Below are 17,068 nucleotides of genomic sequence, written 5' to 3'. Positions count from 1 at the left end.
GGTTCTGTCATACTGTGAGGAGTCCACTTGGAGTGATCATGGAGAAAGATCTGTTCTAACATTTTCTTATGATGCTGGTATGTTGGTTGACGAATGGACAAGACATGAGTGGTAAAGATGAGACATTGAAATTGGGACATTATCATGGGCCGTCCACTTTGAACTGTAAAGCTATTTGAAGAAAAACGAAGATGCCAGAAGATGCCGTGCCTGAGAGGGGGGGGGTTTAATCTAACTGTGCCATTGAAATGGTTTATACTTTTGTGGTATCAGATTGATTGAAGAGGTCTACACCATGTAAATTGAAGTAATTTAGATTAAGAATGCATTGAGATACTGATCTGTATTAAAATCATGATTAAAAAAGTTAATAGTAGAATTATGGGATAATTATACTGTATGTAAATCTGCTAATATTGATGTGTGTTAAATTGAGGTTTTTACTTTGAGTGATAAGACAAATTTGAATCACTGAGGAGTGCTATTCTAAATATTGGTTTGCTAAATAGTTGGGTTGTTACTTATGATTTGTAATATGAATGATTTCAATGACCTATTCTCTATTCCTGAGTATATTTCTGAGCATGAGTACTTAGAGGGATGTCTGTCCTATATGTTGTGAGGAGGCCTGTGTTTAGACACTGGTTCTCATGTAATTTAAAGAGCATTTATATGTTATGTTTTTATTTTCCTCAAATGTATTATTCTGTGTTTTAAACATGTGCAAGTTTGTCTTGTAGAATAAAGGTTGTAATCTTAGTTTCAGAAGGGAGAAAGCTTATATGTAAGCTAAGGTATTTGACATTATTAAGGGGATTTGAATTTTTTTAAATATTGAGTATGTTACTATTCTGATTTTTCAAAAGGGACTGAGTCCCTTGAGAGGGGAATGTCGTGGGATAATCAGAATTTGTTGGTAACATATGTAAGATGTTTTATATTTATCAAATGTGTGTAAGTTAATCCTCATCAGAATGGTATATTTGTATAATACTGTGGTGAGGTTGCAGTTATCTGTTCTATGTCAAAACTAAGTTGCCTGGGCCGATGTGAGGGGAGAGGTCAAAGTGTCATCATGTGTAAACATATCTTATACTCCCTACCTTTCCCAGTGGGGAAAGGAGGGGTTGCAGTGTCTGGAATCATTCTATGCTCCCTCTTATTGTTGTTTCTATCTTAACCTATAGCCTCACCTCCTATCCGTGAGTTTGTCCAGGAGTTTGTATTTAGAGTGGGTTGTATATAAATGACAATTTGATATATGCCTGTTGATATGGAGGATTTGGTTTATGGTTCTGGGGTTTGGGGAAGGAGACAAAGCTGAACGATGAATTATGTCTATGCTATCTGACTATGGGTGTCTTTGCTATTTAAGGAACTCAGTTGCATTGTAAGGGAACTCTCAGAGGATTCACTGGGAGACACTGAATCGATCTGAGAGTCACAGGGTTGTGATAGAGCTCATATAATTAAAGATGGACTTTGATAACTAACTCTGACTTGTGTGTGTGGTTTGCTCCCATGATTTGGTAAATAGAGGACATTTCCACGACACCCTCTTTTGGCCTTTCTAGGGAGTTTTTCCTAGCCACCGTGCTTCTACACCTGCATTGCTTGCTGTTTGGGGTTTTAGGCTGGGTACAGCACTTTGAGATATCAGCTGATGTACGAAGGGCTATATAATTACATTTGATTTAGATTTTTTTTTTTGTGAATTACTTAGTAATAAATAAATTATTTAAGACAATTGATGTATGGATGACTCATAGTGAAGACTGGGTTCGTGCAGATAACCAACAATTTACGATGTTTGGAATGAGACTAACGTGAGGTACAGTAAATAATTCATTAATTCGAAGACTAATTGATCAGATAAAATATCTGAAAAGTTATTTTAGGAAATTATAACTTTGTAATCGGAATATTTTTCATTGGTGCCCCGACTTCCTAGTTAATTAGTTATGTGATTAATCAGTTGATCGCACACTAACTAATTACAGAGAATATTTGATAAAAACTATCAGTCTTCAGTTAATGATAGTAAAGAAACAACAACAATGTTGGGGGGATGGGTAATGTATTGATGCTCGAGTGTCTTTTTGAGTCTTATTTTTGTATTTTTAGGTTTATATAGTTTTAAATGTTATGATTACTTATTTGTGCTGTTCCAAATTGTCTGAATAAAAATGACAGTTAGTGCAGAATGGTGGATTTAGACAGATCAAGAGGTATGCTTAGATACACAGAAAAATAGACATATTTTGGACATTATGGCTCTAGATTCCAGGAAAAAGCTAAATTCTGCTGCTTTCAATATACTTTGTATCCCTCATTTACTCAAGTGCACTTACCTGTACATAACATTCTATGACAAACACATGCCATACAGAAATTAGCTGCTACACACTAGTTCAGGGATTAAACACATCTCAGGGTCTAGGAACACTGCACCAACACTTGAAGAGCTTTGTGCTATCCTACAAAAGCTATAGTTTAGTTTCCTGTCAAGTCAAACAGCAGTTACTTAGCCATCTTCCATTACTGCACTGCTTTTGTCAAATCAACTGAGAGAGAAGTCACGCTGTTCAGTGTTCCCTCACTGCATCTGCTCTCTCCATAGCTCTACCCGCTGAACTTCGAGAACAAACACACTCTCTTTTCTCTCCAATCTGAGCAAGATTGACAGCGCTCTGAATAAATGAGGATGGGGGAGGGGCTATTAAGGGTGGCCAGTCATATAATCAAGTGATTATCACTGAAGTGAAAGGAGAGAGCCAACAGAGACACTACTCGAGGCAAACACACGGTCAGGTGAGTGGACAGGTTTATTTACAAAGGGGACATTTCTTAACACTTGGATGGAAATTTAATGCATTGAGCAGGCATACCTATCTTTTGTAGATAAATTGGGGCCGGTCTACAATACATTATACTGTACAAATGGGTACTACAGTAGAGTGTTACGGTCTCTTATTGTGTTATTGTTTCCAATAGTTAACCATTGTGAGAGACAGAGAAAGAGAGGTCGAGGTAGTACACTTCTTGTTGAGACGTTTCACTCATAACTCACAGGACCCAGTATCCTAGCCGAGTCCAGACTAGAGCCATGTCTCCAGAGCAGGAAAGCAATGGTCTCGAAAACGACACATTTGCTGTGAGTATGTACACATTTATTCCACTTCTGGAGGATTATGTTGACATTTTCTGCTGTGGCTATGAGTAGAGGTTATGTTTTTATTGGACCTATGGACACACACACTGTATAGGCAGGACATGTTACATGTACTGGCTTTAAGCCTGGAACTTTTAGAGATGTTTATCTACACAAATATTACATTTTGGGCTACATAGGTTTGCAAGTGCAACCTATTACATGTATAGGCAGGATTGGGTAGGTTACTTTCTAAATGGAATCTGTAACAGTTACTAGTTACCTGTCCAAAATTGTAATCAGTCATTTAACTTTTGGATTACCCAAACTCGGTAACGTAATCTGATTACATTCAGTTACTTTTAGATTACTTTCCCCTCTAGCGGCATTAGAACTAGACAAAAATATATGTTACCAACTGAACAACATCTATTGCAGGATACACCAATGTTAAAGTTTACATATCTGGCCATATATGGATGTTACATTTTACTTTATGGGTTGGTTATGTAGGCTTCTTCTAAGCCATCACGTTCTACTACATATAATAATACAATTCAATTATATCTTTACATTAAAAAACAAAGTCTATCAGAATTCCAGTCATTCCAATAAATGTTATACCCCTTGATCTTCCAGAATAGGACTTGGAAATATGGAAGTATAGATTGAGCATGACCCCAAAACTAAGGACTTATTAGCCAGCCCTACGCTGTTGTTTACTATTTTATTGTCATGATTCCGCTTATTTTACTGATTCCGCTTATTGATTTGAGTTGTAGAAAAAATGCTGTCCTCATGGAATGGCATGCTTTGAGAGCTGATGAAAAGTGCTATTTACATGTGAAAAATGAATGACATATGCTGCATTTGTTTACCTTTTTGTTGGTGACACTTTGATATATTGATAACATGCAGCTGTATAAAGGGCAAACCCACAGATGAAACAATAACAAAATGCTTGCCCCGTCTCTGTTTTGGTAGAAAGCTGACGGGTAGGCCTGGAGAAATGTAACTACTCTCAGATTAATAGACAGAGCTATGGATGCAAGGACTGACCATCCATGATATCAACATTATTGTTTTAGCTATGCTATGAAGCTATACAGTGTTTGTTACATTTACAATGTTTGCAAACATTGGAGAAAAACAAGCTTATATTTTGGGTTCTCATGGAGTGTGGCAGTTGAACTAAGCTCATGAGGCATTTATAGGTTATATTCTTCAAGAATCAATGTATATATACAGTATATATGACTTATATATAAGTCCAAAAATGGATGTAGCAACTACAGATGGTCCCTTTAAGTCTATAGAAAGTGTGCGAGTTTGAACATGTGTCCATTAGGCCTACAGTATGGATTACATGTTTTTATCAGTATGAATTAGATTGAGCAATAAAAGCCTCACTTTTATTCCGTAGGCTGGGATCTGCACTGTGCAGCTGTTGCAAGAGCGCATTTTTCGCTGGCTGTCCACTGGTTTAAAAAAAAAAACAATGATTGATAGGCTCCTTAAACTTCTAGAATTCAATAATTATTGGGTTAAAATACACATTTAGATTTGTGAACAGCCATCCACAACAACCACAATCCGTAGGGCAAAAATAGCTAAATGAGAGAGCAGCATTGTGATTCACATCAATGCGCTATGTAGATAACAATAATAAATGACATACGTATCGCCGTAGACTACACCACTGCTGTCATCCTTACCTCCAAGCGTTTATTCAAGTTGGATAATCTTTGGAAGCCGACAGCAGTCGCACCATTGGACTGTAGTCTACAAAAGCCTATTCATGCTCTTTTCCTGCGATCCATCAAACCCATTTGGTGTGTCATAGTGTTCTCTGACTTCTGGTCAGACTCGCTCAGGTTGAACAAACTTAAACTTGCGCCTTTTTTCAATGCTGATTTGAATGTAATTGGGGGGAAAAAGTGTCAAAGATTGTTTTTTGCAAACCTCCTTTCTCAATTTAAAAGTAATCTTCTACTTTTTCAAAAGTATCTGTAATCTGAGTACAATATTTTGGCTGGTAACATAACAGAATACAGTTAACGTTTTTTTTGTAATCCCTTACATGTAATGGATTAGATGTGATCCATTACTCCCTGACCCTGTGTATAGGTTTTGACATAGATTAATGTGTAAACTCAAACAAAGAAACAAATTCCCTGTGATTTTCAGCCTTGGTAATATATTGATCTCTTCCTCTTACCAAACCACATAGCATAACACAGGTGGTGCTCTCCAGATTGCGTAGGCCTACCATTGTAAAAACGGTCTAGAATAGTCATCATTTCCCAGAAGTCAGAGTGAATTCATAAGAACTGAGTGACTTGAGCACCTTTGAATGGGGCTTGTTTACGTGCATGCTATTTCAACCCAACAGTCACATGTATATTTTGAAATGAAAGAATTTGTACTCTAGGATGGGTCTGGTGAAGCAGAATGAAGGTGCTCATTCTTAGTAGGCTGAGAAGTGTTGTTTACTTATGGTACAGCCTTGATGATCACCTGAGCCTCAACATTCCAGTCCCTCATGCGTAACGAACATACTGTACGGCTCTCTGGTGCAAATCATTGACTGTGAAAAGTGTTGTGTTATTAGAAGTCATGTTTTATTGGCCAATTATTTGCTAATACCTTAAAATAAACAGTTACTGCTAACGCATGCCAACAGGCTACATGCATCTCTGAGGCAATCTATTCAGCTAACACTGATAGGCCAGCGTTGGTGCACAACTGTTACGGATACAGGTATTGTGTGTGTGTGTGTGTTTGTGTGTGTGTGTGTATTTCGTTTCTCTCCTTCTCCCCTCCTCACAGGTGGCAATCATCATTCCCCAATCAGTCATCGATCAGTCGCTAATCAGAAGACACATCTCCACCTGTTTCCATTACCCAATCACATCTCCTTTCCCTTGGTTTAAAAACCCATTCAGTTGTTTCCTCTGGAGCTCAATATCTCTGTCAATATCTCTGTCAATATCTCTGTCATACAATCTCTCGGTAGTTCTCTTGTTTGTTTTAGCGCCTCCAGGTCACTTTGTCCCCACCTGTGAGTATTGTTTGTGTTATGGTGTTTGATGGTAGGAAAAGGGGGAACCAAGACAAGTTGCCCATGGGCATACACTACCCGTAGGACTACTTTGTCTAAGAACACTAGGTAGAACTGGGCGGACCACCCACTGTATTTTTGGTCAGTTTGTTAGCTGTACCTTAAGGCAGTCTAGGTAGGCTAGTCTAGCTTAGGGGTGTTTTTGGATATGTTTCTTTCCTTGGGTCCAGCTCAGCCCCTTTTCCTGCCCCCCTTTACATTGTGTTTTCAAATAAACCCTGAGTGTTTGACGGTAATTAAGTTGTCTGTGGTTTTTCGTTCGCACTTTTACTTTGTCACTATTTATAATTTGCATGAGTTATGTAACGGGTTTTGTTACCATCCCCCCCTAAACTGCCGGGCCAAAAAGGGATTCGTAACTACAACTACTTTACGTGACATGGGATTCCAGAATGTCTTAATGTTGACTGTAAACAAACACACTTTCAGTAAATCATTGAAAACCCCTTTGGGTTGTATGCTATATTATGGGTTATATTATGCATGTGTTATGAGTTATATTATGCCTGTGTTATGGGTAATATTATGCATGTGTAATGGGTAATATTATGCCTGTGTAATGGGTAATATTATGCATGTGTAATGGGTAATATTATGCCTGTGTTATGGGTAATATTATGCATGTGTTATGGGTGATATTTTGCCTGTGTAAACGGGTAATATTATGCCTGTGTTATGAGTTATATTATGCCTGTGTTATGGGTGATATTATGCATGTGTAATGGGTAATATTATGCATGTGTTATGGGTGAAGTTATGCCTGTGTTATGGGTGATATTATGCCTGTGTTATGGGTAATATTATGCATGTGTTATGGGTGATATTATCCCTGTGTAATGGGTAATATTATGCCTGTGTTATGGGTAATATTATGCATGTGTTATGGGTGATATTATCCCTGTGTTATGGGTAATATTAGGCCTGTGTTATGGGTAATATTATGCCTGTGTTATGGGTAATATTATGCCTGTGTTATGGGTAATATTATGCCTGTGTAATGGGTAATATTATGCCTATGTTATGGGTGATATTATGCCTGTGTTATGGGTGATATTATGCCTGTGTTATGGTTAAGGTTGCAAACGGAGGGTATATTACTGTAAACTTCCAGCATTTTGGTAACTTTCAAGGATTGTATTTAATTTATCACAAGACATCTAGTGGCCCTTTTGGGTACTTCAGATTATCACGTGTCTGTAATTATCTCTAGTCCTCTGTGTGACCTTGTCACATGTAAAATATATCGAATAAGATGATACAAAATGTAATAATAGAATGACAAAGCTGGAAAACATTATCCAAAATATAAACCATCAACTTAGTGAATACCATTGGTGTTTAATATGAGGGTTTCAGCATGATATTCTTTATATATTTTTTTTTACACACTTTTATTTATTTTATGAAGTCAATATGTCTTTGTTGTAAATGTTTTGCTGCCAAACTTGTGGCAAGTGAAACAAATCAAGAGTTTGCCATTGCCATTGTTTGTTTTCATTAATTAGGCTATTTTCTCTTGAATTTAAGCATGAATAACCAAAATTACCATAGATTACCTGCTAATTGACCTTTCGCTATGCCCCACCTCAGAATTGTGGGCAACCAATTGGAGTGCTCCAATGGATAGCGACTGTTGTTGAGTCTGACACCTCGCACAAGCTCATGTTTAAATCACATGAAAGCCAGGCCGGGGCAAAAACAGTTTTCTTCAAAAAATAAATATTGAAATGGCAAAAATAATTTAAGTGCACCAGGAATAATTGCTACTGTGATTTCTGAAATGTAGAGCCTGTTGAGGGAGTATTTTTTTTTTACATTTTTGAATTATAATTAACCAGGGGGGGGGCGGGGCTGAGCGATGGGTGAAATACCAGAATTACTAAAGATTTCGTTAACTTTGCTCAATTACTGATAACTTTGTAACCCTAGTTATGAGTGATATTACGCTTTTGTTCTAGGTGATATTATGCCTGTATTATTGGTGATATTCCTGTAGTATGGGTAATGTTATGCCTGTGAGTCAGCCCATTTGGGATTAAACAGAAGAAAATGCACGGAAACAGGGAGGTACTACCTGGATTAGCCAATAAGAGACGCACATTTTCCTATTCCGTTGCAGAATGAAATGTTTTCCATTGTCCTAATGAATGAGACCTTGCTATCGGTCCTGTAGATTCATGGACATTTCTGTGAGCTGGAGAATGATGGAGAGGGCTCCGAACTCTCTGAGGAGGATGACAAGAACAAGCTGGCCTACTGTGTCACAGACGTCCCAGCCTGGTACCTATGCATTATCCTGGGCATCCAGGTAAATCCAATCCCTACTCCGTTTTATTGGAGGCCACAGGGTTCCCTTCTCACTGGTTGAGGTTGGAGAGGTTGGGCCTCCTTGGGATTCCATTGATTTGATCAGCCAATGTAATCAATTGGATGAACAGTCAAACTAACCTAGTTTTTGAGGATGAATTTGGCTGCAAATGAAAAATAAAATCACAAAGTCACATGAGGGCCTCAAGAATAAGATCTTAAGAGATTCAACTGTGTGAGTTTTGTTGAGGCTGATGGCAAGTACTGTTCCTGTACCTGTGATTTTATCTGCTCATCTTGGCCTCAGTATCAGTGGATGTAACCGTCATGAGTGCATCTCTTCTTCCTCTCTTACCTCCATGTCCCCCTCTCCTCAGCATTTACTGACAGCGTTTGGGGGGATAATTGCCATCCCTCTGATCCTGTCTCAGGGTCTGTGTCTGCAGCACGATGGCCTGACCCAGGGTCACCTCATCAGCACCATCTTCTTTGTGTCAGGCGTGTGCACCCTGCTGCAGGTCACCTTCGGAATCAGGTGAGTGAAGCTGTGGTTGGTTGGATATGGCTTTGGACAAATTATTCAACAGCAACCGAGTGTCTGTGAACATAAATGGGGCCAAAAGCAGGGAGAAGAAGGTACAAGGGAGTCTATTGTTTATTTGGTCAATAAAGATTGACCTTGATAAGATATCCTGGGCAATATCAAGTTGGAGTCATCCAACCATGACACTGTATAAGGGAATATACTAGTCATGAATTGCCAGACATCAAAAGGGTGAGGCGTCATGTGGGAATCAAAACAAAGTACAATAAAATCCATGGCAATTTCCTGGAATTTTACTTAAGGCAAAACACAATATCTGATTTGGTTGTCATGCTTTCCAGGAGATCCAGCAGTAGACTATCGTTTATTGTAAAGATTGATTTTGCTGAAGCATCTGATTAGCTAGGTTGTACAGTATGAGCTCTCACGTTTCTTTCTAAGCCTCTGTTGATATTCAGAGCCAGTTTTTCAGGTCAGTGTGCTGCATTAGCCTCACACCATAGCATATTCTCGACTGGGCACTGGGTCTTTGTGAAATTAAAGCCATCGAGCTGAATCTCTAACTGAAGAACTGGTAATGGAGCTCAGCTCCCCCACTCATACAATTCCAGGTCATTGAGCCTGAATTGGCATGGGGTCAATAGAAGAGATTTGCTTGGTCATATGCAGGAGGAGTGGTGAAGTATACAGTGCCTTCAGAAAGTATTCACACCCCTATACCTTTTCCTTATTTTGTTGTTACAGCCTGAATTTTAAATAGATTACATTTAGATTTTGTGCCATTGATCTACAAACAATACCCCATAATGTCAAAGTGGAATTCTGTTTTTGAACAATTCTATAAAAAATGAAAAGCTGAATAAATATTCAACCTCTTTGTTATGGCAAGCCTAAACAACTTTGGGAGTAAAGATTTGCTCGACTAGTCAGATAATACCGTAAATTGCATGGATTAACTCCGTGTGCAATAATGGTGTTTAACATGATTTTTGAATGACTACCCCCATCTATGTGCCTTGCAAAGAAGGTCACCTTTTGGTAGATGAGTAAAAATGTAATACAAAAGCAGACTTTGAATATCCCTTTGAGCATGGTGAAGTTACTAATTGCAATTTGGATGCTGTATCGATACACCTAGTCACTACAAAGATACAGCCGTCCTTCCTAACTCAGTTGATGGAGAGGACGAAAAAACGCTCAGGGATTTCAGCAGGAGGCCAATGGTGATTTTAAAACAATTACAGAGTTAACTGGCTGTGATAGGAGAACTGAGAATGGCTCAACCACATTGTAGTTACTCCACAATACTAACCTACATGTCGATGTGAAAAGAAGGAAACTGGTATAGAATAAAACTGCAACAACAAAAAAAGTAATACTGCAAAAAATGTGGCAAAGCATTATGTTTGGGCAGATCCAACACAACACATCACTGAGTACCACTCTTTATAATAAGAAGAGTATATTTTCAAGCATGGTTGTGGTTGCATCATGTTATGAGTTTGCTTGTCATCGGCAAGGGCTAGGGAGCTTTTTGGGGATAAAAAGAAAAGGAATATACTGTAGCTAAGCACATGCAAAGTCCTATTGGAAAACCTGGTTCAGTCTGCTTCCAACAGACACTGGGAGACAAATCCACCTTTCAGCAAGATAATAACCTAAAATGCATGACCAAATACACACTGGAGTTACTTACCAAGATGACATTTAATGTTCCTGAGTGGCCTAGTTACAGTTTTGACTTAAATCGGCTTGAAAATTTCTGGCAAGACATGAAAATGACTGTCTAATAATCATCAACAACCAACTTGACAGAGCTTGAATAATTTTAAGAATAATGGGCAAATATTGTACAATCCAGATTTGCTGAACTCTTACAGATTTACCCAGAAAGACTCACAGATGTAATTGCTGCCAAAGGTGATTCTAATGTATGTATTGACTCAGGGGTTTAATACTAATGAAATCAAAATATATTAGTGTTTCCATTAAAAAAAGATGATAGTGTTACGGTGCGTGAATGAGGACCCAAAAGCGAATTAACGTAAACAGAGCTTCTTTAATAACAAAACATACGTAGGCTCAGATGGACCGGCAGATTCCGACAGGACAGGACAAGGTTGCAGCAAACATGACGATAGTCTGGTTCAGGCATGAATAACACAAACAAGAATCCGACAAAGACAGAAACAAAAACAGAGAGAGATATAGAGGACTAATCAGAGGGAAAAAGGGAACAGGTGGGAAAAGGGGTGACGAGGTAGTTAGGAGGAGACAAGGAACAGCTGGGGGGAAAGAGGGGGAGAAAAGGTAACCTAATAACGACCAGCAGAGGGAGACAGGGTGAAGGGAAAGGACAGAAACAAGACACAACATGACAATACATGACAGATAGAATGTTTGTTCCACTTTGACATTGGAGTATTTTGTGTAGATCGTTGAATTGTTTTCTTTACAATTAAATCCATGTTAGTCCCACTTTGTATCACAACAACATTTTGAAAAAGTCAAGGGGTGTGACTACTTTCTGAAGGCACTGTAGTCGTCAAGCTTAATGTAGGTTAGGTTAACTGTGTTGTTTTTATGTAATTTATGTAATCTATATCCAGACCATGATGAGCTGATATAATCTGATAATACACTTTCAAGAATATACTGAATGGGCGGTTCTTAATTTCTGGTGGCATTTTAGAGAGCATGTACTTAATGTTCTATATTTGTAATTTAAATGTACATCCTCCCATTCTAAATCAACTAATAAGGCAGCTTAATGACTTGAAATAATTGTGACCATTATCAACACTGTGCCACCAGTAGGAGTAGTAACGACGGTAACACCAATGACACATTTGAGGTATTTGAGGCTTTTCTTAAACTGAGGCCTAATGTGATTTCATTAATACATTTAGCTCACAATGCAATTTCCTTTCATTTAAATTGAGTAACACCAATGACACTTTAAATTTAGACAGCCCATATCATCAATGGAATCCTGAAATGTATGACATACTAAAGGTGTGATTAGCTCATAATTTTCTTTAATATAGATCCCTCCCGCAATAACCGCTTGCCACTTCAGGGAATGCTCAAGGTCCTGGTAAATCCTTGTAATGAGTGATTTTCTTTCTTTTTAATTCTTTCTTTTTTTTTACCCCCTTTTCTCCCCAATTTCGTGGTATCCAATTGTTAGTAGCTACTATCTTGTCTCATCACTACAACTCCCGTACGGGCTCGGGAGAGACGAAGGTTGAAAGTCATGCGTTCTCCGATACACAACCTAACCAAGCCGCACTGCTTCTTAACACAGCGCTCATCCAACCCGGAAGCCAGCAGCACCAATGTGTTGGAGGAAACACCGTGCACCTGGCGACCCTGGTTAGCGTGCACTGCGCCCGGCCCGCCACAGGAGTCGCTGGTGCGCGATGAGACAAGGATATCCCTACCGGCCAAACCCTCCCTAACCCGGATGACGCTAGGCCAATTGTGCGTCTCCCCATGGGTCTCCCGGTCCCGGACGGCTGTGACAGAGCCTGGGTGCGAACCCAGAATCTCTGGTGGCACAGCTAGCGCTGCAATGCAGTGCCCTAGACCACTGCGCCGTAATGAATGATTTTCAAAGTCGTAACACCAATTACATAAAACTAAGGGACACATATTATATTTGTCAAACAAATATGTATTGTAGTAGCCTTCTTTGTTTTATTGATCTATGCAATATACTAAATACGTTTTTTACTTTCTACCATTCAAAATAATAGAGATGTCTAAATCCCCAAAATGTCACTACAATTCTACTGGGTCAGGACTGGGACAAGCCAATTTGCTTGCCCTAACTACTTTAAACAATGCATAAAAATGATATTTTGCACTATAAAGGACTTGCATTATGTTTTATCATTGATAAATTGTTCAATATAAACAAAAACGTTTGTTACTATTTGTAATTAGTGGTTTTCCACATTTTTGTGATACAAAGTGGAATTAACATGGATTCAATTATAAACACAACAATTCAACGATCTACACAAAGTACTCTAATGTCAAAGTGGAACAAACATTCTATCATCTTTTTAGGGGTTCACAGCAAAGCTGACATGGTCAAATAACTCAAGCAAAGATGATTGATTTAGTCTGAGCAAAACTAAGGGATTGATTGAGTTATTGATAAATAAGCAAATCTGATTTTACATGTCCATTTAAACCCTTTGTAACTCCACTCCACAAAGACTTACAGATGTAGGATTTGATCACTTCATTTGATCACTCTTAATTTGATCACTCTATTTTCCTGTTGTAGCAAACTGGTTTAAATTAAGATCCTACATCTGTATGTAATGCTCAAAATCATCTGCAATTATTTTCTCCTCCTAAACCATACATCAGATACACTCCATAACATAAGTTGCTGCTTGAAATATGCCCGCACTGTAACTTTAGCATGCTAATGCTAAAAATACTTACAAATTATTCTCATGAAGCACAAATCAGATTGACTCCAGATTTGGAAAATTAGAAACCGGAAATCCTGTCGGTTGAGCAGTCAGCACATTACAGCTGTGAGATATTATTGAAGTATTTTGGAACTGAGATTTAAATCATTTACACATAGATTGACAAAACAAAGTCCCAGAATTCAAAGATGATCGCAATATACCAGTACACTAATGTTGAAAATATTTAACAAATCTTAACATATTTCGTCAAATTTAGATTATATCAGATCTGCGCTTGCCGATATCTGCATAGCAGATGTTTTGGCAGTGTCGGAGGTAGAACTGTGTTAAAACGATGGAATGTGAAATGTAGGCTAGCCTTATTTACACCTCGATTAGGCTAATATGGGGTCGGCAGGGTAGCCTAGTGTTGGACTAGTAACCGAAAGGTTGCAAGTTCAAATCCCCGAGCTGACAAGGTACAAATCTGTTGTTCTGCCCCTGAACAGGCAGTTAACCCACTGTTCCTAGGCCGTCATTGAAAATAAGAATTTGTTCTTAACTGACTTGCCTAGTTAAATAAAGGTAAAATAAATAAAAAAATATATATATAAATTACTCATTATTTAATTGAATGATTTTCTATTTTTGTGTCACAATAATTCTCTATAACCTACACTTTCTCATTCTGAATTTATAATGCGAGTGAGACGGGTGTGGCTTCATGTTCAATAACCCCACGAGCAGCCACTCCAGTGTGTTTCATGGTTGCAAAAGAAGGAGGATGCAAATGCCACCACAATTTAAGATCGACCCATACAGTGCATTTGGAAAGTATTACAGCCTTATTCTAAAATTGATTAAATTGATTTTTCCCCCTCATCAATCTACTACACACAATATACCGTAATGACAAGACAAAAACAGGTTTTTAGAAAGTTTTGCAAATGTATACAAAAAAAACTATCAAATGTACATAAGTATTCAGACCCTTTACTGAGTACTTTGTTGAAGCACCTTTGACAGCGATTATAGCCTTGAGTCTTCTTGGGTATGACGCTACAAGCTTGGCACACCTGTATTTTGAAGAGTTTCTCCCATTCTTCTCTGCAGATCCTCTCAAGCTCTGTCAGGTTGGATGGGGAGAGTCTCTACACAGCTATTTTCAGGTCTCTACAGAAATATTCGATAGTCAAGTTTGGGCTCTGGCTGGGCCACTCAAGGACATTCAGAGACTTATCCTGAAACCACTCCTGCGTTGTCTTGGCTGTGTGCTTCTGGTCGTTGTCCTGTTGGAGGGTGAACCTTCGCCCCAGTCTGAGATCCTGAGCACTCTGGAGCAGGTTTTCATCAAGAATCTCTCTATCTTTCCCTCGATCCTGACTAGTCTCCCAGTCCCTGCCGCTGAATAACATTCCCAAAGTGTGATGCTGCCACCACCATACTTCACCGTAGAGATGGCGCAAGTTTTCTTCCAGATGTAATGCTTGGCATTCAGGCCAAAAAGTTCAATCTTGGTTTCATCAGACCACAGATTCTTGTTTCTCATAGTCTGAGAGTCCTTTAGGTGCCTGTTGGCAAACTCCAAGCAGGGTGTCGTGCCTTTTACTGAGGAGTGGCTTCCGTCTGGCTAGAGATGGTTGTCCTTCTGGAAAGTTCTCCCATCTCCACAGAGGAACTCTTGAGCTCTGTCAGTGATCGTCGGGTTCCTGACCAAGGCCCTTCTCCCCCGATTGCTCAGTTTGGGTAGGCGGCCAGCTCTAGGAAGTGTCTTGGTGGTTCCAAACTTCTTCCATTTAAGAATTATAAAGGCCACTGTGTTCTTGGGGTTCTTTAATGCTGCAGATATTTTTTGCTACCAGATCTGTGCCTCTACACAATCCTTTCTCGGATCACTACGGACAATTCCTTCAACCTCATGCCTTGGTTTTTGCTCTGACAAGCACTGTCAATCTGTTATGTAGACCGGAGTGTGCCTTTCCAAATCAATTGAATTTACCACAGGTGGACTCCATTCAAGTTGTAGTAACATCTCAAGGATGATCAAAGGAAACAGGATGCACCCGAGCTCAATTTTGACTCTCATAGCAAAGGGTCTGAATACTTATGTAAATAAGGTATTTCTGTTTTTTATGTGCAAATATTTCTGAAAGCCTGTTTTCACTCTGTCATTATGGGGTATTGTGTGTAGATTGATGAACATGTTTTATTTAATCTGTTTTAGAATGAGGCTGTAACGTAACAAAATGTGGAAAAAGGGAAGGTGTACACTACATAACCAAAAGTATGTGCACACCTGCTCGTCGAACATCTCATTACAAAACCATGGGCATACAGTGCCTTGCAAAAGTATTCGGCCCCCTTGAACTTTGTGACCTTTTGCCACATTTCAGGCTTCAAACATAAAGATATAAAACTGTATTTTTTTGTGAAGAATCAACAACAAGTGGGACACAATCATGAAGTGGAACGACATTTATTGGATATTTCAAACTTTTTTAACAAATCAAAAACTGAAAAATTGGGCGTGCAAAATTATTCAGCCCCCTTAAGTTAATACTTTGTAGCGCCACCTTTTGCTGCGTTTACAGCTGTAAGTCGCTTGGGGTATGTCTCTATCAGTTTTGCACATCGAGAGACTGACATTTTTTCCCATTCCTCCTTGCAAAACAGCTCGAGCTCAGTGAGGTTGGATGGAGAGCATTTGTGAACAGCAGTTTTCAGTTCTTTCCACAGATTCTCGATTGGATTCAGGTCTGGACTTTGACTTGGCCATTCTAACACCTGGATATGTTTATTTTTGAACCATTCCATTGTAGATTTTGCTTTATGTTTTGGATCATTGTCTTGTTGGAAGACAAATCTCCGTCCCAGTCTCAGGTCTTTTGCAGACTGCATCAGGTTTTCTTCCAGAATGGTCCTGTATTTGGCTCCATCCATCTTCCCATCAATTTTAACCATCTTCCCTGTCCCTGCTGAAGAAAAGCAGGCCCAAACCATGATGCTGCCACCACCATGTTTGACAGTGGGGATGGTGTGTTCAGCTGTGTTGCTTTTACGCCAAACATAACGTTTTGCATTGCTGCCAAAAAGTCCAATTTTGGTTTCATCTGACCAGAGCACCTTCTTCCACATGTTTGGTGTGTCTCCCAGGTGGCTTGTGGCAAACTTTAAACAACACTTTTTATGGATATCTTTAAGAAATGGCTTTCTTCTTGCCACTCTTCCATAAAGGCCAGATTTGTGCAATATACGACTGATTGTTGTCCTATGGACAGTCTCCCACCTCAGCTGTAGATCTCTGCAGTTCATCCAGAGTGATCATGGGCCTCTTGGCTGCATCTCTGATCAGTCTTCTCCTTGTATGAGCTGAAAGTTTAGAGGGACGGCCAGGTCTTGGTAGATTTGCAGTGGTCTGATACTCCTTCCATTTCAATATTATCGCTTGCACAGTGCTCCTTGGGATGTTTAAAGCTTGGGAAATATTTTTGTATCCAAATCCGGCTTTAAAC

General features: G+C 39.0%; 1 protein-coding gene across 2 annotated transcripts in view; it reads left to right on the top strand.

Moving 5' to 3' along the window:
- Nucleotides 1-1,777: 1,777 nt before the first annotated feature.
- Nucleotides 1,778-17,068, top strand: part of slc23a4 (solute carrier family 23 member 4) — a 26,156-nt gene continuing 10,865 nt past the window's right edge. The window contains exons 1-4 of one of the 2 annotated variants that reach the window (XM_090231780.1): nt 1,778-2,811; nt 3,073-3,154; nt 8,446-8,580; nt 8,957-9,114. In XM_090231780.1, coding sequence (XP_090087906.1) covers nt 3,107-3,154; nt 8,446-8,580; nt 8,957-9,114 — 341 coding nt within the window. In that variant the 5' untranslated portion in view covers nt 1,778-2,811; nt 3,073-3,106. Of the gene's footprint in view, nt 2,812-2,994; nt 3,155-8,445; nt 8,581-8,956; nt 9,115-17,068 lie in introns of both variants that reach the window. The other variant, XM_090231790.1, reaches the window with a different exon arrangement.

Source organism: Oncorhynchus mykiss, chromosome 1, assembly GCF_057628025.1.
Source record: "Oncorhynchus mykiss isolate SJ-2025 chromosome 1, ASM5762802v1, whole genome shotgun sequence".
NCBI lineage: Eukaryota > Metazoa > Chordata > Actinopteri > Salmoniformes > Salmonidae > Oncorhynchus > Oncorhynchus mykiss.
This window is presented reverse-complemented; position numbering and strand designations above follow the sequence as displayed.